General features: G+C 47.7%; 1 protein-coding gene across 2 annotated transcripts; it reads right to left on the bottom strand.

The window, feature by feature from the left end:
• Positions 1-5,255: 5,255 nt before the first annotated feature.
• LOC141919600 (T-cell activation Rho GTPase-activating protein-like) lies at positions 5,256-22,821 on the bottom strand. Of its 2 annotated transcripts, XM_074815470.1 has the most exons (16): positions 22,677-22,821; positions 12,320-22,582; positions 12,080-12,229; positions 11,715-11,879; positions 11,498-11,539; positions 11,096-11,180; positions 10,944-10,997; positions 10,748-10,814; positions 10,304-10,476; positions 9,915-10,076; positions 9,631-9,740; positions 9,046-9,241; positions 8,717-8,842; positions 8,380-8,435; positions 8,159-8,293; positions 5,256-7,308 (listed from the first exon to the last, which is right to left on the bottom strand). In XM_074815470.1, the coding sequence occupies exons 2-15, from the start codon at positions 12,349-12,351 to the stop codon at positions 8,173-8,175; spliced, it is 1,539 nt and encodes a 512-aa protein (XP_074671571.1). In that variant the 5' UTR covers positions 12,352-22,582; positions 22,677-22,821; the 3' UTR covers positions 5,256-7,308; positions 8,159-8,172. The 2 variants fall into 2 exon arrangements, 1 of the variants encoding a protein (XP_074671571.1); XR_012622028.1 differs by lacking the exon at positions 5,256-7,308 and having other exon boundaries at positions 8,229-8,293; positions 8,380-8,842.
• Between the last annotated feature and the right edge of the window lie 59 nt (positions 22,822-22,880).

Below are 22,880 nucleotides of genomic sequence, written 5' to 3' on the forward strand. Positions count from 1 at the left end.
GTGCAAGTGTTTAGTTTCAGATTTGTAACACACTCAAGGTTTCTTGAGTGAACAGCTTTATGGACATATTACTGTGGGTGATAATGAAGATGTCAAATACTTGTGTACAAATTGTGTTTATTCTTACAAGATTTATATATCTAAAATTCTGCCAGCTTCACTCCTCAGAGTGTGCATAGGTTATTTTTTAGTTAATCCCCCCAGCAAATATATGCCTATATTAAAGAAATAAGCAAATACCAAGATCCAGTTCGTTTTGCAAGACCTGGCAGAGATTTCATTTCATTGCTGGCTATCCATTACCATGCCCAAAACATTACTATAAATGCTTATCTAGAGTAGAAAAATCTCTGTCAGTGGAACTGTCTTTCATGAGTATTTTGGGTGAGCCCTCTAGTGGGAGAAGTGGAGAGTTTTTGGAAGAGGGTTTTTTCTGTCTCACAACATGACTGAAATACACGACGGGCTTACACTGCAATATGGGGAGAGGAAAGAAAAAAAGGGCATTTTACTAGAGTAATCACAAGGTAGATGCAAAAAAATCATTGCAATCAGGCCACGTCACAGTGCTTTATGGAACTGTGTAAAATGTGACTGTCATCTTCTGTGTATCTTCATTCCTCTTTTTCTAGAGGAAAAAAAAAATAGGTTTCTTACATTAGATGTGCTGCATCTTTTATATTTTCTAGCAAAATCCTGCACATCTTTGCATAAACAGTAGGTAGAAAATCCTTGTATAGCTACTGATTCTTCTAGGAAGTAATCTGAGATTAGCCTCTGAGAAAGTTCTGTGTTGTTGCTGTATCAGCATTTAACATGAGCCTTACTAAAATTCAGAAGAACTATGTCCACCACCTTCCCTTCATCCACTGTGACATCCATTCTGATAAGGTTCACAGTCCTCAGTGGCTGCAGAACAAAATGTAAACATACTCCATCAAAGGTGTTAAAAATGGGAAACCTTCCTTTACCTCATATTACTCTACCAGCCATTCACTACAACCCTTTGAGCCCTGCCCTTCAGCCACTTCTTCATCCCTCAGCACACCACGTACCAGCTCATCTCATAGCTGGACAACTTATACAGAAGGTTGCTGTGAGGGACAGTATCAAAATCCTTACTAAAATCCAGAACAACCACATCTCCTGCCTTGCCTTCACCCACTAGGCAGGTGGAAGGGTATTGTAGGAGGATATCAAATTAGTCGAACAGGACTTGCCCTTTGTGAACCCGTGCTGACTGTGCTTGATGATTGCATTATTCTTTAAAGGCCCATCAGCAGCACCCAGTACAATCTTCTCCATAATTTTTCCAGGAACTGAGGTTAGACTAACAGCTCTGTACCTCCCCAGGTCTTCCCTCACACCCTTCTTGTAGACTGGAATAACACTGGCCAGCTTCCAGTCAGCACAGAACTCCCCACACTCCCAAGACCTTTGGTAGATGATCGAGAGAGGTCCTACCATAATATCCGCTACCTCCATCCACACTCTGGGGTGAATCCCATCAGGCCCCATGGACTTGGGCACATTCATCTGATACAGCTGGGCCCTTACAATTTCAGTGTCCACCAATGGAAAGTCACTGTTTCCACACTGGTGCTCCTCTGACTCGGGGGACCGGGCAGCCTGTCTGTCAGTATTACTAAAGATTGAGGCAAAAAAAGCAGTGAATGCTTCTGCTTTTATTTCATTGCTGTTGTGGTCTGAACTCAGACGGTAGCCAATTGCCATGTTGCCAGTTGTTTACTTCTCATCCCCCACCTCCCTGGTGAAATAGGGGAGGGACAAAAGAAGAAATTTGTAGGTTGAATAAAAAAAAAATTTACTAATAGTAACAAAATCAACAGTAATGATAGTAAGTCCAAAATGGGTAAAATGCAGCAGTGGCTTACCGAGCGCAGCGAGAGGTACTCAGCCCACCCCCCCACAGCAGTGATCTGACCACACCAGAACATCCTGCCATGCCGACCTGGAAATCAAAAACGACCCGCGAGAGAGAGCATGCATCCACCTATATACTGAGCATGACGTCACATGATATGGAATATTCCAATGATAGATCCGGACCCTGCCCTCTAGCTGTGCTCCCTCTCAGCCCAAGGAAAGTTAACTCTATCCTGGCCAAAACAAGGACAATTGTTATTAGTCAGATGATCATCTTCAACAAGTATCAGTCCAATGTTTTCTTTAGACCTCCTTTTGCTATTAACATACTTTAGAAAAACTCTTGTTATCTAACACAACACTGGCCAGCTGCAACTTTAATTGAGATTTGGTCTTTCATGTCTTCTACTTGCATACACGAACCACAGCTCTGTGATCTTTCGGCAAAGTCTGACCTCGCTTCTAGAGATTGTACAACATCTTTTTCCTCTTAAGCTCCTCTTAAGCTCCTGTTCAGCCAAGCTGGTCTTCTGCCCTGCTTGCTTGACTTCAGACACAATGGGGTTACCTGCTCTTGTGCTTCTGAAAGGTGGTTCTTAAAAACTGACCAGCACTCGTGGACTCCTAAGCACTCAAAAGCAGAGTCCCAGGGTACTCTGCTAGGTAGCTCCCTGAATAGCTTAAATTTTGCTCTCCTGAAGTCCAGGGTAGCAACCCTGCTGCCCTATTTTCTCATTACACTGAAAGTTTTAAACTCAACCGTTTTATAATCTCTGTGGTCAAGACAGCCACCTACCAGCACAACCCCTACAAGTCCTTCTCTGTTGGCAAACAGCAAGTCTAAGGAGGGCTTCTTCCTTTGTTATGACATCTACTTGTGACAAGAAGTTATCTCCTACAAAGAATTTCCAAGGCCAACTCGTCACAGCAATATGATGTCTGGGAAGTTGAAATCTCCCATAAGGACAAGGAAGATACTGAAAAATTTCAAGTTAGAATTCCAGAACTTTGGAAAGGTACATACTCAACTTTCCTGTTCTTCTATAATTTTGTTACCATTGATCCTGCTTTTGGGCACTATTGATTTGCCTAAAATGGGCACCTAATGCCATCTGAGAACCCTTAGGTATATAAGATGTTCACACAGGGCTCACAGGTATGAGAGAATACTTAGAGGAGTCTCATATCTTTCTGACCAGCAACTAGAAGTCCAGAAGATTATCACCTAGTGCATAAACCTACTCTAGATATCTCTGCTCAGGCAGCTGACCCCTTCTTCCATAACTTATATCTTATTTCAGATGTAAGTTTCTTAGAGGTTTTGGCTAGTTCTTTCAGCTTTTACCACTAGTCAACACAGTGTGAAAGCCTGAGCTAAGGGGTACAGTTGCACGGCTTCCTGGTCAGATCAAGCCTGCTTTTGTCCGTAGGAGTTTGAAAAATCTCTAAGGCAAGACAATGTCTTTCTGTAGAACACCCTGAAGCCTGTTATTGCCGTCAGAGCAAACATCTCTAGCACAATGGTGGGAGATGAGACTTCAGATTTGGTGTTTGACTGAAAGATACAATCAACATGATTTGGAGTGTGAATACAAACTGCAAGATAAATTTGGAGCAGCAGCAGCTGACATTGCAGGGAAAAGGTTCTCCCTGTGATGCAACATATGCTGATACCATAAGGAAATAAATCTTATCTTGTTACAAAAGAAAAAGAAATGCACTCCAAATAAACCCTATACAAGTCTGGGAGACGCACTCTTGTAATCAATGGGATCTTGCTTTGGCTCTCAAGCTCTTAAGGCTCTCAAGGGCAGGATATCCTTCATCACATGCAACAGAGGAAAAAATACTGAGGAAAAGACAAATGTAAGTGAAAGTTGATTGCCTCTTTCACTAAACACTTAGGGACTTTACATATTCCTTACGTATTTTCTTTCAATAACCATTGGATAAAACAGAGGAAAACTGCAGGTAGAAGAAACCTGGCGTTCCTTATAGAGCTACACGACTTGTCTTTCCCCTCTTTCCCTTCCTTCTTCTGTCTTCTTCCCCCTTTAAGTCAGCTAGCTATCAGGTTTCTGCAAAAATTTGTTAACAATCTATGAGTATGTTTATGACTGCTGTATATCACACTGAACCCAGCGTTAGTGTGTGTCGACATAATCTTTGATTTGTCTGTTCTATCTAGTTCCTTAAGCGAAGTGGTGAGGAGCACAAAATCTTGAACAGATCTTGTGGTGGGTTGACCTTAGCTGGCTCAGACACCCACACACTGCCCTCTCACTCACCCTCCTCAACAGGACAAGAGGGAGAAAATAAGATGAAAAAGATTTAGGGTTGAGATAAAGCCAGGGAGATCACTTACTCATTACTGTTAGGGATAAACTAAGCTTGACTTGGGGAGAGCAGTGACGAGTGGCATTCCTCAGGGGTCGCTGTTGGGAACAGTGATGTTGAACATCATTGTTGGTGACATGGACAGAGGGATTGAGTGCATCCTCAGCACGTCTGCTGATGACACCAAGCTGCGTGAGAATGTGATGACATGCTGGAGGGAAGGGATGTGCCATCCAAAGGGACCTGGACAGGCTGGAGAGGTGGGCCTGTGCAAACCTCATGAAGCTCAGCAAGGCCAAGTGCAAGGTCCTGCACATGGGTCGGGGCAATTCCATGCACAAATGCAGGCTGGGCAATGAGTAGATTGAGAGCAGCCCTGCGGAGAAGGACTTGGGGGTATTGGCGGATGGAAAACTGACTGTGAGTCAGCCATGTGTGTCCCCAGCCCATCAAGCCAGCTGTATTCTGGGCTGCACCAAGAGAAGTGTGGCCAGCAGGTCGAGGGAGGCGATTCTCTCCCTCTACTCCACTCTCGTGAGATGCCACCTGGAGTACTGTGTCCAGCTCTGGGGCCCATCAGTCAATGCTTTGTGTGCCCAGCAGCTGCTGGGCATGAAGCGTTGGGATATGGCCAGGCAAAGAAGACAAGGTGGAGTGTGACAGCTCCCCTGGGTTGCAAAGGCCTTGTTACAGTGTGTTCGCCACACATGGGGGGCATCACCTACAGCTTATTTTCCAGTCCTGTACAGGACAATTTTTTTAAGTTGTTGAGATCCCCAAAACTTAAAATTTAATTACTTACCTATTGCTACCTATAATCAGTACATTTCTGCTTGGATTGCTAATTTCAGACTAGTGGGTTATGATCCCAATTCCCATCAGGGAGGGAAGGGAAGGGAAGGGGAGGGAAGGGGGAAGGGGGAAGGGGGAAGGGGAGGGGAGGGGAGGGGAGGGGACTCATCTAGATACTGAGACTGACACCGAGACTGCCATATACATTTGACACTTTACTTCTGCAAAGAAACAGTAAGACATTTTAGAAAGAAGGACATATGAAGAAATGTTAAGGGCTGCAGACAGTCCGTACAATGTATTCCAGCAAAGGCAATGGCAATAGGCCCATGTCGGTTGTTCAGTCCGATTACAAACAAATCACTCTGTCAGTACTCAGATTTGAGGCAGCTTTGTTTGCAGACGGCTGGGATGCCTGCAATCATCTCCAAACGGCATTTAAATAATTATTTAAATATAAATATAATTTATATTATATTAATATTAATATAATTTATATTATTTAAATATAAACATAACTATTTATTAAGTGCTTTGGTTGCGCTATGCCTTGGGACATCCATGCTACGGAAAAGCGAATGGGGCACGACGTTCTATTGCAATGTGTTAGCAGAGGCTCTGAGTCTGTATCAAGCACCAGCAAACAGACAGCTGCGTGTACAATAGCACCGTCGACTCCGCTTGGTAACTGCGGACCAAACGCTGATCGGCAGTTCTCAGTTAGCCACAGAGGCAGGCAAATGGACGGCAGGGAAATGGTAAGAAAGACCACACTAAGGTCTCGACAGCTGACGTTTCTCCCTTTTGAGTACCTAGGGATTTTTCTTTTCCCAAAAATGATGTAGGGATTTTCTTTCTAAATCCCCTCGGTTTTGCCATAGTGCAGAGCTCCGAGCAGTTAGGACTTGAATTCCTTAGGGCCACAATTGCTGCGGGTAACAAGCGAGGGTTTGGCGGTGAAGAGAAGATGGCATTGCCTCTGGACCACTTCAGACGCCAGCCGGGAGAGTTGCACCTGAATTTGCGTGCTCTGCTGACCCCTGCACAATCATTGCTAGACCTGCAGAGCAGCCGTGCCATTTCTTGCCCCTGTTGTGGCTGGCACTTGTGTTTTCCCTTCTGAAAGGCGCTCGACGCCGTTAGACATCGTAGAGGGCTGAAGTGTCAAAACAGTAGAGGCTGTTTAAGTACTTGGAGCTTTGGGAAAAGCTGGTTTCAAAACTCCAGTTCTGACGGACAGACGGACGGAAAGGGGTGTGTTTGCCTCAGTCCAGAGAGAGCGGATCTGCAGGAGCAGGTGCAAGAAAGGGATGTTTTCTGTAGCTGATCTGAGTTCTCAAGCTCTTGGAAACTGCCAGCTAGTCATGTTTGAGCCGGAAGGATAAGAAAGGACATTCTGCTGTGTGCTGCATACAAGTACTTGCACCGACCAAAGAGCTGCAGCGGGTGCTCCCTGCTTGGACTCAGCAAGTTGGTTCGGCATCTGTCTGCCAAGAATGGGCAGCTGTAAATAAAAACACGCTGGAGTAATTCCATGCTCCTGTCTGCTGCCCGTCTGCATGTTCTTTTAGAAATTATTTTCTCTTTCCTTCCTGACCTTCACAGGTTTATGAGGTATGCAGCTGCATGCCAATGGCAGGCCAATACTTTTCTAGAGTTTAGTTGCATTTTTTAAAGGTGCAGTGCTTCGCTCCTGTACACATAGAGCAGTGCAGCTCTGCTGGCACGACCCACCTTCTTGACACACACTCACAAATGTCACAAGGAAGTTGTGTGACAAGCTACCATTCTTCATCTGCATTCACCAGTGTCTTTGTGTCATCTCCTCTAATCCGTGGACTCTGACAACATCCATGTTGGTTCAGCATCTCTCTGCCGAGAGTGAGCAGTTGTAAGTAAAACCTGGAGGGTTTTCTAGTGTGGAGCAGCCTGGCCAGCACGTCCCTCCTGTCCCTCCCAGACGACATGCACTGCCACGTGTAAGATGCTCCCCGTAATCTGAAGTTCCCATGCCAGCTCCCCTCCTGGGGAGATGTGCCGGCTGGTGGGCACTGGCTGACGGAGCTGGGCAGTGAGCCAGCAAGGCCTCCTGCGAGGGCTGGGATGGCTCTGAGGGCGGTGCGGGGCCGCTGCGGCTCAGCGGTGCGCGACTGCAATCTGCTGGCCAGCGCAGAAGGGCACGGCGCCTCTCTCCTCGCCTCCGCCGAGGTGGTGCTGGGGCTGCGTCGTGTCCCTGGAAGCCCAGGCATCAGAGCTCGTTGGGGAACCCAAGCAGCAAAAATAGATGGTCCCCTACAAGGGCAGAGTCAGAAAGCGCTGGTGAAACCATGAGGGCAGGAACAGGCGTGACTTTGTTGCCCGTGTTTTGGGGAGTCCAATGAAAAAGGGGTCGTTCCTGGCACCGGAGAGAGAACCCTTACTGGCAGCGACTCCGGTGTTGCTTTGGCCCCTTCTCAACACCTGCGATGCCCTCAGGGCACGGCAGGTTGACAGAGATGTGCAGTGCCCCCTTGCCAGGCAGTAGGGCTCGGCAGGGAGCCCCCGGGGAGCTGGGATGGGGTCCTTTCCAAAACCCGAGCAGCAGCAGCAGCAGCAGCAGCCCTCACTGTCCCACACTAAAATGGCAGGTTGGCAGGCAAACCATGCTCTTTTTTGATTTTTTTAAGGTTTGGGTTCTTTTTTTCTTCCCCCAGTTTCCTCAGGTGAAACGTGAGTTTTTCAGCAGTGCCAATATCTCAGTGTCTACAGCTCTTTGGAACAACTCCTTACTGCGTCTTTGGGATTCAGGCAGCACCAGTGTGCTAGGATTGCCAGCTGGCATGAACAGAAAAGAGAGACTTTGCCTCTTTCTGTAGGTAGCGGGTCAAAGAGCTCAAAATGGTGAGTCTTGTGACCTTGCCGAGGTGTCTGCTCAGCCTTGCACGAACAAGCTTCAGCAAGTGCAAAAGGAGCACTGCCAACATACGCTGGAGCGGTATGTTTCTCCAGACCTACACGTTCTCCCAAGGGCAGGTGCGTGCTTCCTGTCTGGGGCCATCTCTGTGCACCTCGGAAAGACCTCCTATACTCAGAGCAGTGTTCAGTGCCTTTGGAAGATGGACAAGAGGGTCTGCTACACACCTGGGCTTCTCATTCATCTTACCTGCTCAGATTCCCTCAGTTGCCCATCCCTGAGAGCTCTGGCTCCAGCTTCCTCCTCTTCCTGCCTGGCTGCCCATCGCTCCCCTCTTCAGAGCTCGCTCTTCTCTTTCTGCTCTCTTGTGAAGAGCCTGGCAACCTTTCCATGCAATAGTATGGTTAGACAGGTAAAGCCATGATAAACATGAAACAATTCTGCTCTTCACCAAAGCTAGCTCATGTTACCTCCTCTCCCCAGACGAGCTCTTGAGGTGTTGGTTTTCTGGGGCAACAGGAGGCACCTGCAATGGAAAGGTGGAAGGTCACAGGTGGCAAGGACCTACCTGCCCAGTTGCTACCTCAGCTCCGAAAGGCAGATCCCTCGGATGGGTTTGCACAGCCCAGCTGAGCCAGTTCTGGCGGCATCACCGCCAAAGTGCAAGGGCCAACCTGCCTCAGCCTTACTCTGCGCTCTTGCAGAGCTGCAGGTTGGTGGATGATCTTGCTTGTCCCCGCGGCGGCAGCACTCCCCCTTCTGAGGGGGGAGGCTTTGGTCGTCACGCTGTTTGTGGCCCTGACATACCTCTGCTGCTGCTGCTGCCAGCCCCGGTGCCAGCGGTGACTCATCCGATGTGCCGGCAAGCCCAGCCACCTCCTCCCCAAAGAGTTCCTCGTGGTGTTCAATGAGGAACTCCACCAGCTGCGTCACCTGCACACAGCAAACCATTGGTTTCCACCTAGGTGCGACAGCCTTTCCCACTGCTGAGCCTGGCTTCTGCGCAGCTGTGGGGCTGCTCTTGCCGGCAGCTCCCCCACAAGCGTTTGCTGAAGAGAAGAGGCAGCCAGGTACCTCTGAACAGCAAAGCTGGGGCGGGCCCAGAGGGCTGTAGCCGGCTGGTGAACAGAGCGTACCTTCCCCGTGGCCTGCACCAGGACGTCCAGGGGAAGGGTGTCCTCCTCAGCTGGGCTCAGGAGGTTTGGCCCCACGCAGATAGCCAGGTTGCCGGCAGTCATCCTGCTGGTGGCCGCGCTGCTGCTGATGTTTTGCAGCAGGGCCAGCAACTGTCTGAGCAGGACCAGGTTGGCCTTGGGCAACTTGCTGGCCACCCTGAGGGAACAGGACCACAACGTTAATACCGTAAGTGTTGTCAGCACAGGCCTCCCGGGCTGATCTCCCCCAAGCTCGCCGGAGGGAAGGCTCCCTGGCCACGCCTGCTCTCCAGCAGAGGGACTGCCTTTGCTGAGAGACGGCCGCCTCCCTCCTCCCTGCCTCCCCTTCTAGCAAGAGTCCCTTCGTGGAGCAACCCGCAATGCCTGCGGGCAGCGCTCCAAGGAGAGACGTGCTCTGCTGTGCCACTTGCCCCCAAAACCCGACCCCACAACAGCAAGAGGCGGCTGGCAGAAAAAATGGGCGTTTCCAAGGAGGCCATCACTCTGCAGACAAGTGCCGGCCTCTGCCAGTCCCCGCGGAGCAGGCAGGCTGCTCGCCACACTTACTCTTTCAGTCCTGCCAGCTTCTCCTGCCTGCTGGTCTTCTGCAGGGCACTCATCCACTCCTCGTAGAGATGTGCCTCAAGGAGCTTGGAGGGGATCTTGCGGAGGAAGTCCTGCAATGCCAAGGGATGCGGGTGAGGACTTGACCACCACCGCCAGGAGCACAGGCAGCATCCCTGGCGCTCTGGCTGACGAGCAGGCAGCCGCGTTTTGGCTCCTGCTCTCGCAGGTGCCCACCAGCACCGATGGAGCTGGGAGCTGCCGGGCTCCAGATCAGCAGGGTTCACCTTCAAGATGACAGCCAGCACGCGCGCAGGCTGGCTTTCGAGGTGGACCTCCGCTCCACTGTCGAGGGCCTCGTGGAGCTCCCGCAAGGCGTGCTCGCTGGCTGCCAGCCGGAAGATCCCCTCCGTGGATGGCCCGTGCTGGTGCAGGAGAGCCAGCAGGTCCTGTGGGGCACAGAGGAGGAGAGTTGCTTGGCTGGAGAGAGGCCCTGGGGCAGGTGAACCTTCCTCAGGGCCAGGAGCGAGTCTGGATGATGGAGCGGTGGCTGGAGGTTGGGGACGTGGGGAGGAGCCAGCTTTGTCCCAGAGTCCCAGCCGGGGTCCCTCTGCTTGGGACGCCGCCTCTCCAGAGGAGCCAGCGGGGTGGGAATGCCCTGGCCAGGCTCGCTTACCTGGATGGGCCGGGGCAGCGTGCCGTCCTGGCTGCAGAGAGCTGCCAGGGGCCGGCCAAAGAGAGCCCCGCTGCCGGCAGAGCCCGACGGCCTGGGCGCGCCTGCAGCGGCCGAGGTCCCTCGCCATGCGAAGGGCCAGGGCAGCCCCCTCCTCCTGCCGCGGGTCCCACCTGCTGTCAAGGGAAAGAGAGCAAAAAGCGCTGCATGAGAGCCACCGGGCGAGTGCTCCCGGACCCTCTCAGCGCTGTCCCCCCACCGCCGAGCGCAAGGGAGAGGCATCGTTTGGGAACAAGGGGTCCTGGGGGCTCAGCTATCTCCTGCATGGAGCGATGGGGATGGAGGTGCCCTGAGGGGAGGGCAGCAGCCCCACTGCAACATGCACGAGTGCCCGCCTGCCAGAGGAGGAGAGAAAGGCTGTCCTGCCCTCCTCTTCTCCAAACTCACCAGCCGAGGGGCCGTGTCCACCTTTCCCGCCAGCAGGGACGGGTGGTGGCCGCTGCTCTGCACCCGCCTGCAAGAAAGGCACCGTGCTCACCGAGCAGCCTCGCATCAGCAAGGGCCCCCGGTGAGCTGCAGCGGCCCCTGGCCATGTGTGAGAGAGAGGTGGGATGGCCAACATTGACCCCTGAACGATCCTGACCTTTGCCTGGCCCTCGACCAGCCTCTCCAGGCTGCTGGCGTGTAGTGTCGTCACCTGGGCAAGGGGAAGAGAGCAGAAGGTGAGAAGGGATGCACCCGATGCTGGGCTGGAGCAGCATCTGGGGGCAGAGCACAGACAGGAGGGACACTCACTGCCTTGTGGCGGCAGAGCTCCTTCATCAGGGCCTTGATGGAGGGCAGCTGGGTGACCCGGGCTCCCTCCACTCCTTCTGGTGGCCTGTGTATGGGCAAGGGGCAGAGAAAGAGCTGTGTGAGACCCAGGCTGCCTTTTCCCTCTCCTGCCAGCCCAGGGAGCACTTCTGAGCTGCCTCGAAGCAGCCGGGTACCACCTGGCAGTGGAGTGCAGAGCAGTGACAGCCCCAGGTGGGGCTGGGGCTGGGCAGGTGTTGGCTGGACAGAGCCAGGCAAAGCAGCTCTGCCAGCTCTGCCTGCTCAAGAGCTGCCTGCAGCCGTGGGGGCACCTCTCCCCAGCCTGGAGCATCCCCCGTGAGGTGAGCACGGGCCTCCCAGGCTGAACCGCCAGGCCGGGCTTACCCTTGGAGTGCGCTGACCCAGAGCTCCTTCTCCGCCCGGGAGCTGCAGAAAGAGAGGAGAAGCAGCCTGAGTGCCCGCTGCTCCCCAGCCTGCGGGCAGAGGCGGGCGCCGGCACAGCCCTGCCCCGTGGGGACGGCCACAGAGGCAGGACGAAGCCCCGTGGGGCAGGACAGAGGCGCTGCCCAGTCCCGCTGTGGCATGTGGCACTGAGACTCACTGGAAGGTCAGGACGCACGAGCCGCAGGGCCAGACGAGGACAAGGGAGTTGGTGGTCTTGTCCTCCTCCTCCTCGGGGCCATCACCGGCCGCCCCTATCCTGCCGCTCAGCACCTGCAGCTGGCCCAGGGCCAGGCAGAGCTGAGGGCGTGGGGCGCTGCCACGTCTGCAGAGAGGAGTGGCAGGGAGTGACCTGAAGCTGGCTGAGCCCAGTGGCTCCCCTCTACTGCCCACCTGCCACAGGCACGGCCATGGGTGCCTCCAGCACCAGGGTGCCGGGGGCCTGGGGCTGCTGCTTGGGTGCCCCTGCCCTGGTGCCAGGGCCGGGGCTTGGGAGAAAAGGCAGTGGGGCTCTGCGAGTCTTACCTGGACTTGGCGATGACCAGGGTGTCCCTGGAGAGGAGGAGGTCCCTCTTCCTCGTCTCGCGGCCCTGGGTCACCCTCACACGCTGACGGAGCAGCGGCTCGGGTGACCCCGGGACAGGCCTGCAGTGCTGCTCGGGGTCAGGGTCGACCCTGCAGAGCAGACAGCGTCGGGCATGAGCAAGGCGGCTGCTGCGGGGCCCGGCTGTGCCGGCGTGTCCCCGAGCCGCAGGGGGAGCTCACCTGGAGCCACGGCAGCAGTTCACCTGGCCCATCCCGTCGAGGACACGAGAGGCCTCGCTCTGCACACTCTGGGGCTCAGGGCCGTGCTCCGACGGCCCGAGAGAGGCTTCCGCGGGGGTCCTGATGCTCTGCAGGTGCTGCTGGGCGAGACCCCACTACGACTGCGCTGGCACAGCACCGTCCCTGCAGGCACTGGGGGCCGTAGCCAGGGCAGCGCCGGGTCAACACAGAGGGACATTGTGACCTCAACGGTCGTGCTGGGGGTGCTGGGGGGGGCGGGGCACTGAGGGGCTCTCCCCAGGGTGCCCAAGTCTCTCTCATCCCGGGGAGGCCAGGCCTGGGCGCAGCACTGCAGGCATGGTCTCACCAGCGCTGAGCAGAGGGGAAGGGAGCAAACACATGCTTTATCTTGTCATTTGCCACAGGCATTCAGCACGGGTTTCTGGGCACCATTTCACCTGGCTTTTTCAGGTTTTTCAGGTCCCTTGGCATGGACGGTGCTTCAGAGCAAAGCGTCAGCACTTGATGCTGCAAGAGTGAGGCTATAGAGACCAATGAGTTCGCCCCTCAGCCTTCTTTTCTCCAAACTAGTCAAACTCAGACTCCTTAGCTGCTCCTCACAAGGCATGCCTTCCAGTCCCTTCACCGGCTTTCATGCCCTCTTCTGGACACATTTAAGCACCTCAACATCCTTTTTAAATTGTGGGGCCCAGAGCTGCACACAGAACTCAAGATGAGGCTGCACCAACACTGAATACAGCGGGGTAATCACCTCTTTTAACTGGCTGGTTATGCTGTGTTTGATGCACTTCAGGACGTTGTTTTCCCTCTTGGCTGCCAGGGCACGCTGTTGACTCATATTGAGCCTGCTGTCGACCAGCACCCCCAGATCCCTTTCTGCAGGGCTGCTCTCCAGTCACATCTACCCCAGTTTATACTTATGTCCAGCATTACTCCATCCCAGGTGCAGAATTCGGCATTTGTTCTTCTTAAATTTCATCCCACTGATGATTGCCAAATGCTCCAATCTATCTAGATTCTCTGAAAGGCTTCTTGTTCCTTGAAAGTCAACAGCACCTCCCAGTTTAGTATCACCAGTAAATTTACTAGGGATGCTTTCAACTCCTGCATCCAAACCATTAATAAAAATATTAAACATAACTGGCCCTAGAATTGAGCCCTGAGGAACACTGCTGGTGAGTGGCTGCCAGCTAGATACAGTCCCATTCACTACAGCCCTTTATATGTAAGAAGCTGAACTGTTAGTCATGGCCACCACTATGAGACTCTGTGCTGCCCGGAGCTGGGCCACTGACAATCTATAGGGAAACATGACCTGTGGAATAGGATCTGTTACTCTACAGGTAACCACAGACTGCTGGAGTTGATGTCCTTAGTCTATGCCATTGGCTGATGCTGTACAAAGAGGGAAGAGCCAAGGCTTGGTCTGTTGCAAACCACTGTGCTTCTGGGATGTTGTCTTTGATGACAGTGACTTCTGTGCTGACTGCCAGCATATGCACTGCCATGTTCTGTTACATTTTGAGTTTGATATGGTTTGTGGCTTTCTCTCTGGTATGTTTTCTCTCCAGTGACAAATTACAGGAGAATTACTTCCTAGGAGCTCAGCAGAGTATCCAATACCTCTCAAATGGGGATTGCTACTGGTGGGGGTCTTCTACCGAAGAACTGTATTGTGAGCACAGGAGTCTCAAAATGCCCACTTCTGCCCACAAGAAAACCCTCCATCTTACAGAGATTTAATAAGTTATTCTTCATCTACATAGTAGCAAACACAAACTTTGGTTACAAAGCATACCTTCACTCTTACAATTCTTACTAGGCATTTACAATTCCTTTCTCCTACTGTGGGGTTCTATGTGCTTTGCTTCTGTTTAGTTTTCTTCCTTTTTTTTTTTTTTTTTTTCCTGTTTCTTCTTTTTTGGTAGTTGTTTAATTGTAAAATTTGGGAATTTCCAACCAAATTCAACCACTATGGCAGTAGGGCTATCCTAGGGATGAATACGCCAAATTTAAAGACTCCTGTAGGCTGCAGTTCCATTGGCTGCACCAGAACTATGCTAAGGTATAAACTTGTGGATTTGTGAACATGGGCATCCTGCAGTGTCAGCGCAGGAATATATGCTCAAAATGTAATACATTCAGTAGCATATCCAGAATACAGTATAAGTAATATCCTCCCTATCTTATTTTGATGCCAAGCAAAATAATTCTATTTGTGGAGTTTTCCTGAGTTAATGCCTTTGGGACCTGAAGTTCAAACCTAGTCAATAGGATCTATAAGATTAATTTCATATACAAATAAACATTATCAATAATCTGACCACCCACAAGCAGTTCTGCAAAGAACATACTTCAGGAAGAGATTTGAAGGAAGACATATGATATTACTCAAAAGACAGACGTTGGCATGAAAGAAAATAAGAAAAAAAGCTAGTTCCATTTAAATCTATCACAAAAGCTCCTTACACTTCTGTGAGGTCAAAACTTGCTGTTTAAGCTTCCATTCATTTACTGAGGCTGTAATTTATCTCTCAGGGAGTAGCAAAAGAACCAAAGCTTGAAGAGTAAATGCAGTATTTAACTATGCTTATCCAAGAGGACAAGACCAAGACCATCATGGCACACACTCCTTGCACATGTCCACTTTTGGAAAAATCAATCCATAGATATCTTGGGTCCTGCTCTCACAAATCCCACACAGAAGCCAGTTTAGGCAAAACCAAAGGCATGAGTGAGTCTTTCTTCAGTACCACAAAGCCATTACACAGATTATACACTTTAATTTTATTCCAGGAGTTCTTAAAAAAGATTCATACAAGTCCTGCTACAGGAAAGCAATGCGACTCTCCTATATCAACAGATTAAGTAGTAGAAATTATTATCAGTAGAAAGTGCGACAAGGCACTTCTGTTGACTTTCTCTAGAAAGTCAGGAAAATCTAAGTGGAATGAGCAATTGTAACAGCTGAGAAATACAAGAAATTATGTCAGAGGTGAGATATAAGAAGTTCTAACAATTACTATTAAAAAGTTGGGAGAGAATTTATGTATCCTTTGTGTCCTTAAAATAATGTTTTTAATACAAATACATCTGTAAACTACTGAGTAGATATATGATCTGAAGTTAGAATACAAATATGCTTAAAGACACTTTCTAATATTAGACTGAAGTGAATCAAGCTTTACTACTCTATTTGGATTATGATAAGCTTCACCCTCCTCAGTAGCTGCAGAATAAAATGTAAAAATTCTCTGTAAAAGGTGTTAAATATGTTAAAATACTATACGACACATTCACAAAGTTATGAACAGATTTTTTGCTTGAGAAGAATTGATGAAAATATCCATTCTTAATTTTCTCTTAATTAAATCTTATTCAAAAAATCTTAAAAAAAAAAAAAGAAGCAAAGAAGTATTCTACAAGACTTTCTCTAAAAATAGATTTAGTGATTTTCCTTAGTGAAATAATCAAAGTTGTCTCTACAGGATTACCAAGAAGAAACAATGTCTGTGCTCCCTCTTCTGGCTTTGCAGCGGCATTGACCTAAGCAAATCCTAACCTTGCTGACATTAGGGCTGAGGCCTGTGCACGACAGAAAGAACAAAAAAAGTAAAGCACTGTACTGTTTCAGCTTCCTTAAAGAGAAAAATTAAAAATTGTTTCAAATGGAAATTAAAATGGTTAAAAAATTATTCTCTTTCAAAACTTCCTGAAAGTTTTTTCCAAGATCTGACAGTTGAAAAATATAAAAATGCCTTGCACAATGGACGACAGCGCTTCTCCAGTATTTGTAATACTGCAGTAATTTTTAATAATCCAATCAGTTATAAAAATCCTGATCTGTGCGGTGGTCAACCTGAAAACTTTAAAATAATAGTTTATCTAATTAACTATTCACAAAGAAGATTTAAATAACCTTTTTAATGCTAAAATTAGATCCTTTTTAACTGTCTAATTGTGAAGCAAATAACTCCCCCCAAAAAAACAGTAACAGAAATAAAAAATAGATAGCCTCATCCTCTCAGGAGCAATTTATTTGTGTATTTCTGTAGGAAGAACTCATACAACCAAGACTTCCCAGCTTCACCATATGTGATTCTGTATACAGTAGTCTATTGTGAAGAAGGATAGTGTAAACAGTACAGCTTTCACGTCAAATATGAGAGAAGGTATCCTTTAAAATTCTTTGACAGTGTTTCTAATATATTCAACATGGAGCTCTTACATCTCTAGTATGAAGCCATCTTTAACGACGGCTGGCGTTCAGTTTTAACTGAAAAGGCTATTTATTTATAATTAAAACTAAACTAGTAGTTTCAAGATAAATGGATAAAGTACATTCTGTCACTTGTGATTATTCTTTTCATTTATTACACGTTTGATTACGATCTTAGCTGAACCATCTCAGAGGCAAAGGAGGTTCATACTGTGGCTCAGGAATGTTTTACGTCCAGCGTGGTCTACCCTGCACAAACGCTGGCTCAGAAAAAGAATTTTTCTCTACGCTTGTTCAATTTAACAGGAAGGTGGGCTGGGCATGAGGGGCAGCACGAAGGGCAAAATCAAGATCCTGCTTGCATCCTCCTATGGTTTCTGTATGACTAACATCTGAAATGGAAAGGGTACAGCGTCTTCTATTTCTGCATAGGATTTGCATAGCAAAATACATGATACAGTGCCAATTCAGCCACTCCAGGAGTCAACAGTCCATGTGCTATACAATGTGGCCCAAAACTGTAGGCTTATGGCCAAAAACGGGGCAGAGCATTAGCTGCTCTGTAAGACGCACAGTAGACAGGAGCATGGAAATAACATTTGGGATGCACCTACTTAATTACTAGGAAGTCAGCCTCTCTTCCCTAGAAGTAAATCCCTCACACAAATCATGTGCTTCATGGTACAAAAGATGAGACTGCAGCACCACCATCAGTATCACAGCTGCCTCCAGCCTGGCCCAGGATCATGGAGCCACCGTGTTCCTGCAAGGCACTGGGGCCTTGTGGCCGTCTCCGCCACAGCAGTTTGCCTGAGGGAATTGGGGAATGTGGGCAGCCGCTTACTCCACGTGCAGGCACAAATCCAGGTGTGGCTCTGCCCTGTAATCGTTTGCTCACACAGACCGGAATGCCACAGTTGGTACTTGCTGACTGCACTAATAAGATTTCTGGAAGATGAAGCTCTGCTGATTGGTGTCATAGGGGCAGAATTAGGAGCTACGTCTTTCCTTTCCTGCTCCACCGCATTTTGGGAAGAAGAGGAGGTATTAATTACACCCTGGGCCCTTTCCCAGTCATCCTTCCCACAGGCACAAGCAGGGGCCCAGCTTAATTTTGCTGCCATTGGCAAAGTGGAGCAATCCTGTCCCTGCGTTAGTACAAGCTAATGAGCAAGTACACAAGTTGTCCCTGCGTTAGTACGAGCTAATGAGGTTCCACAACATGAGCGTCTTGTATTACAAAACTGACCCATCTTATTTTTTAAAACACAAGACCATCTAGAGATACACAATATAGACTTAGCATAATGTGACTTCAGAAGTGTGATGTATCTTGTTAAATATCCACTACTGGTAATGTCTCTATTTAAACAATAATAAAAACCATAGAGTCTGTATATTTGACTTTTGACTAACAACTGGTTCTGACCTTGGCTTTCAAGAAAACCTGTTAAACAACTGTTATGTCAGTTCAAAAATGCAATGCTCAATTCTGTGACTTGCAATCTCAGGCTAAATGATACATGCACCAGCTATAAATACTTCAAACGCCTGTGGCTTTGGGACACTGTCAAAAGCCTTTCATAGAACTATGGGATGGTTGAGGTTGGAAGGGACCTGTGGAGGTCATCTGGTCAAGCAGGGCCATGTAGAGCCCTTTTCTCCAGCTGTATCACCTATCTTCTTCCAGCAGCAACAGAAAGCAGGAGAGATACACAATCCCACAGCTTAAGGTCTGTTGCATAGAAAGACCATGGTCACGGAAAGTCTTCTAGTGTCCACAGCATATTTCATGATTAAATTTTTGTGGTTTCAAGATTAGAGGCAGACATTCAGATCTTAAAGACCATCTGCTCTAAGAGCTTTTACAGGCCCCAGTTTTTAAGTAGCGATGGCTCAGTTTGATTCAATTCACTATGCGGGAATTAACAGTAAAAAAGCAAAGACCTAAACATTCATATAAACATTGATCTTTTTGAGGCACAGTCAAGTAAGAGCAATATGAAGCTGACCTGTTGCTCTGTTGAAGCACTTATAGGTGTATTGACAGGGAAAGGCAGAAGTGCCTCAGCTTTCAGATGCTCGGGAATTGATAGACATTTGCTATTTGTGAAGAAGAGAAGGGGAAGTCTGAAGACTGGATCCGTTCTGTGACATTGTCATCAAAACTCATACTGATGACTCCTGAGATGAAACTCACTATAGAGTAGACAAGAAGTATCAGGAGGAATATCATTTGACCCTTCTACACAGAGCAAAGGCAATATATCTACATATGTACAGATGTACATCTATACATATCTAAACAGCAACTAACAGCAAAACCCAGAACTCAGTGAAAGCAGAAACTAAAAATCTGAACAACATACAAAAATGTTTTTGTTCCATCAAGCCATCCTGATGCCATCCAGTTTCATCCGCTCTGCTGTTTTATCCCATGCGTTGATGCTAGGGGCCATGGTATGCTGCAAGGACGTGGAATCCTTGATCTACATCCACTCAGGTACATCTGAGTCCTGTAATGCTTAAATACTTTTGCTGGGAGACACTAAGGGCCCCAAGTCTGGAACTGGTGGATTACATCCGCTACACAAAACCAGAATCACATTTAACATTAGTAGAAAACGTACAATGGGAGACGAATGTTTAAATCCAATTGCAAATGCAATTGTGCTTTCCTAAACAAAAAGATGAAGCATTAGAAGGATAGATTGAAGAATTTCATAATGCCATAGACCAGTCTGGCAGCTTCAAAAAGATTAAACACACTTAAAACAAAAACAAAAACCAAAAAACAAACACAAACGAATAAAAAAGAAGAATAATTAACCTTTTTTCTGTATGACATAAACGCTGACTGATGAAGGTAGGATAGGTTCGGCAAAAAGATGGATGTACCCAAAAGTTTTTCTCTTCTACAACTACTTTTTGTATTAAAAAATTAAAAAATTAAAGGGACAAATCTGAGTTAAAAAGAGATCTATGGACATTTAAGAAAATATCAGCTTTCAATGAAAAATCTTTAAATTGCAAGTTTACACATTGATAAAGATTGTTTATGAGCACAAGTCCAATGGCTGTGAAGAGGAATCAGTGGGAATAAAATCTCAGAAATCTCAAGAAGGATTCATATCTCTGTCTTGGCTGGCAACATTCAGCTCTCACGTAAGTAGGTGAAACAATAAAAATGTGAATAAATACAACCCATTATTTTTAAACGTCAAAGATCACTAAATTGAGTTAGATAAGACTACGGCAAACTAAGCACACACCAAACCTATGAACTTTGGGAGTTATACATGAAAACATCTATCCTACTCTGAAGAACTTAACAAAGATTTTATAGGAATCTGTAATTCTGATGCATGAATAAATAAAGGAATTAGAGTTGTATTACCTTATTAATATAACAATTTATATTTTAAGATTATTGATGTTAAAATGCACTTTTTATATTAATCCACATAAAATATATGTCTGTTTTTGTATTTTTGAGATTTCTGTTATTTAGATCCTATTAAATATTTGGTATCCATAGACCATATACATGATACAGAACATGATTTAGCAACAGGAGCTGATTATTTAAATGAAGGTGTTAAACTGTTGAAACCTAGGAGAACATGTTCAATTCTTCTTTAGCCGCTCTCCAAGCTTTTCAGAGATTCATTTTTTTCCTTGCTATTTTCTTTGGGGTTTTAATTGTACAGGTAGGGATGAAATTTAGGGTATGTTTTTTTTTCCCTTGGACAGTTCGTGAATTTTAGATTGAAAAGCTACAAGAGAAATAGAAACTTATTTCTTTCATGGAAAAATGACATTGTAGAAGTTAATAATTACTTTGACCCTTTGCACAGATTCTCTATTATGTTGCATTAAATGAAACATGATCTTCAGGGGTTTTTTCAGTTTAAGTACAGATTTCACATTTGACTAAAGTTTAAGTAAAGGCTATTGCTTATTTTATGTTTTTTAAATCGAACCTAAATAGGAACAACCTTATGTATAGAAGCCACTGGTTTCCTCAGATCTAATAAATAGTTTTACTTTGTACTCCTCTAATTCCTGCTGTGAAACGAAATGAAAATTGCCTTAAAGATGCCACGGAACATTGCGGTCACTTCTGAAGACATGGGGTCTAAATCTTTATAAGGCCTTGAATTTCAAGTCTGCAAACCCTAGAACTGGCAATGTCAGCAGCTTGTATGTATGTATGTATGTATGTATGTATCTATCTATCTATCTATCTATCATCTATCTATTTAAGTTACCCTGAATATTGCCACAGAACTGTTGTAACAGCATAATTCTATCAACACAGTAATGTTCAAAAATTACCACATGCAGACAAGTCTTATCCAACGCATAAAATGTATTTATGAAATCCTTTTGCTGATCACAAATTTCATTTACTTAGAGCACTCTGCTTCTGAATGGCTGGAAAGCAGTTTTGAAAATGGAATGTCAAACACAGAGAAGTTGCTACCGTGGTTATATCCATACATTTTATGTGGGGAAGCCTTAGAGGCTGTGTTTTCTCGGTGGCCGTTGTATATTCAAGGATCAAAGGTAGTTACAAAGATGAAAGTGCAGTGGGCTGACACAGTGCTTGCCTGAATTACTTCCACTAGACACTGGCTTTTGCAAAGGATTTAGGGCCAGATCCAAAACCAAATTTAGATTCTTATCACAATGCTGAATTTCTGTGTGCCATTCCCTTCAAAGACCCATCAGAATCCCAAGCTTAGTGACCCTTTTTACATGTTCAGGGGGAGTTAACTTACAAGTTGGTGACTGTGAGCCAAGGACTTTTTAGGTGTCTACAGAATAGTCTCCAGAGAATTTCAGGCTCTGGGGCTCTGGTGATTTTCTGTCTACTGAGTGGATGCGCTGTTCACTCTCCAGTATGCAAGGAAACCGAAGTATATCTTGTAATTGGGAAGTCCTTACTGAAGTAAGTACCTACTAAGCTGGCAGTTTATGTGGTTGGCTTGCTGCACTTTCCAGTTTCCAACAAAATTTCAAGGATGATAATAAAGCCTCAAATAACCGAGGCATCCTTAGCGTCCTCCAGTTCTTATTTAGGTGTCTCAGATACTGGATTTCTTGGCAGTCTCTCTGCTGAGGTCGTGTTTCTCAGTGGCATGCAAAATTGTAAATAAGGGTCATAATCGCCAATAACCCTTGCTCTGTTACAGATATAGCAAAGTAAAGTTGAGCGTTTCCAAACAGAAGTACCAGCGGTCCGTGGTGGGTTCCCAAGGGCAGGATGAAGCGGGAGACAGACCTTGAAGGAGTTCCCATGCCAGGGGAACATGCAGGCATCCTATCTTATATCTGAACAGGTCTTCTTGCCTTCGTCCCTGCTCTCTAGGGCTCCCTCTGCTGTTATCCCAACTCTGTGTTACAAGGGTAGGACTTCAGGATGCTCATAAATTGACAGGTCAGCCGAGATCATGATTGCTGTCTAATCTCAGTCAATTACCTGAAGTTCCTCTGTATCTGAGAAAACCAGGCAGGCAGCTTGAGAGTCATCCACTCTGCCCCAAGAAAGAGCAGTTTCCTTGAAATACTTGCCTTTGTTCATCAACCGTGCAAAACGCCTCACTCAGGAGCTCAGGTGAGATGCCCATCTTCGGAAGCCCAAACTGACTGAGGTACATTCACCATGGACATTTTCTTTCAGCGCTCGGTTAACCCAGGGTACCGGTGAAAGCAGTGGCATATGTTAACTTTTCGTGGGAAGGCCCTACACTGGTGGGCACTGGTTTTTGGGGGACCAGTCCATGCACTCCCAGCACCGTTGCCTCTGGCGGTGACCGAGCAGCTGGGTGGGCTCAGCTCCTCCATCAGGTCCCCCCTGCGGGGCCTGAACTGGCCAGGGAACCCCCACGTGCAGGTCGGTGTCGATGCCCACTGGCCCACAGCACTGCCCCATCTCACCCCACGTCGGGCTGACGGCAGGAAGACGTGGGACTTTGCTGCCAACTCTCATGTTTTCAGAGAATTTTTTTTACTCCGACCTTTCTAAAAAAAAAAAAAAAAGTGTTTATTTTTTCTGTCAGCTGCAAACGTTTATAGGAGTTAATGCCACGGGAGAGGGAGTACTCGTTGTACCTTTCTGCGTCTCCAGGGCTCACTTCCTTAGCAAAGCACTCTCCCCACTACCCGGGAGACCACTCTCTCCTCACGGGAGGGCGACAACCGGCCGCTCTCACCCGCGCCGAGCCGCCTCGGCCCGGCCCGGCCCGGCCCGGCCCGGCCTGGCTCCGCCTCCCGGCAGCCCCTGCGCGCCGCCTCTCCTCGCGAGACTCCTTATTC

This window comes from Strix aluco, chromosome 2, assembly GCF_031877795.1.
Source record: "Strix aluco isolate bStrAlu1 chromosome 2, bStrAlu1.hap1, whole genome shotgun sequence".
Lineage (NCBI taxonomy): Eukaryota > Metazoa > Chordata > Aves > Strigiformes > Strigidae > Strix > Strix aluco.

Excerpts from the sequence above, each read along its gene's own strand:
- LOC141919600 (XM_074815470.1), bottom strand. The coding sequence starts at position 12,351 with ATGGGCCAGGTGAACTGCTGCCGTGGCTCCAG. Across the intron at positions 11,880-12,079 it reads CTGGTCATCGCCAAGTCCAG|ACGTGGCAGCGCCCCACGCC; the intron begins GTAAGACTCGCA and ends TCCTCTCTGCAG. Across the intron at positions 8,436-8,716 it reads TGGCAGCAGCAGCAGCAGAG|GTGCCTCCTGTTGCCCCAGA; the intron begins GTATGTCAGGGC and ends TTTCCATTGCAG.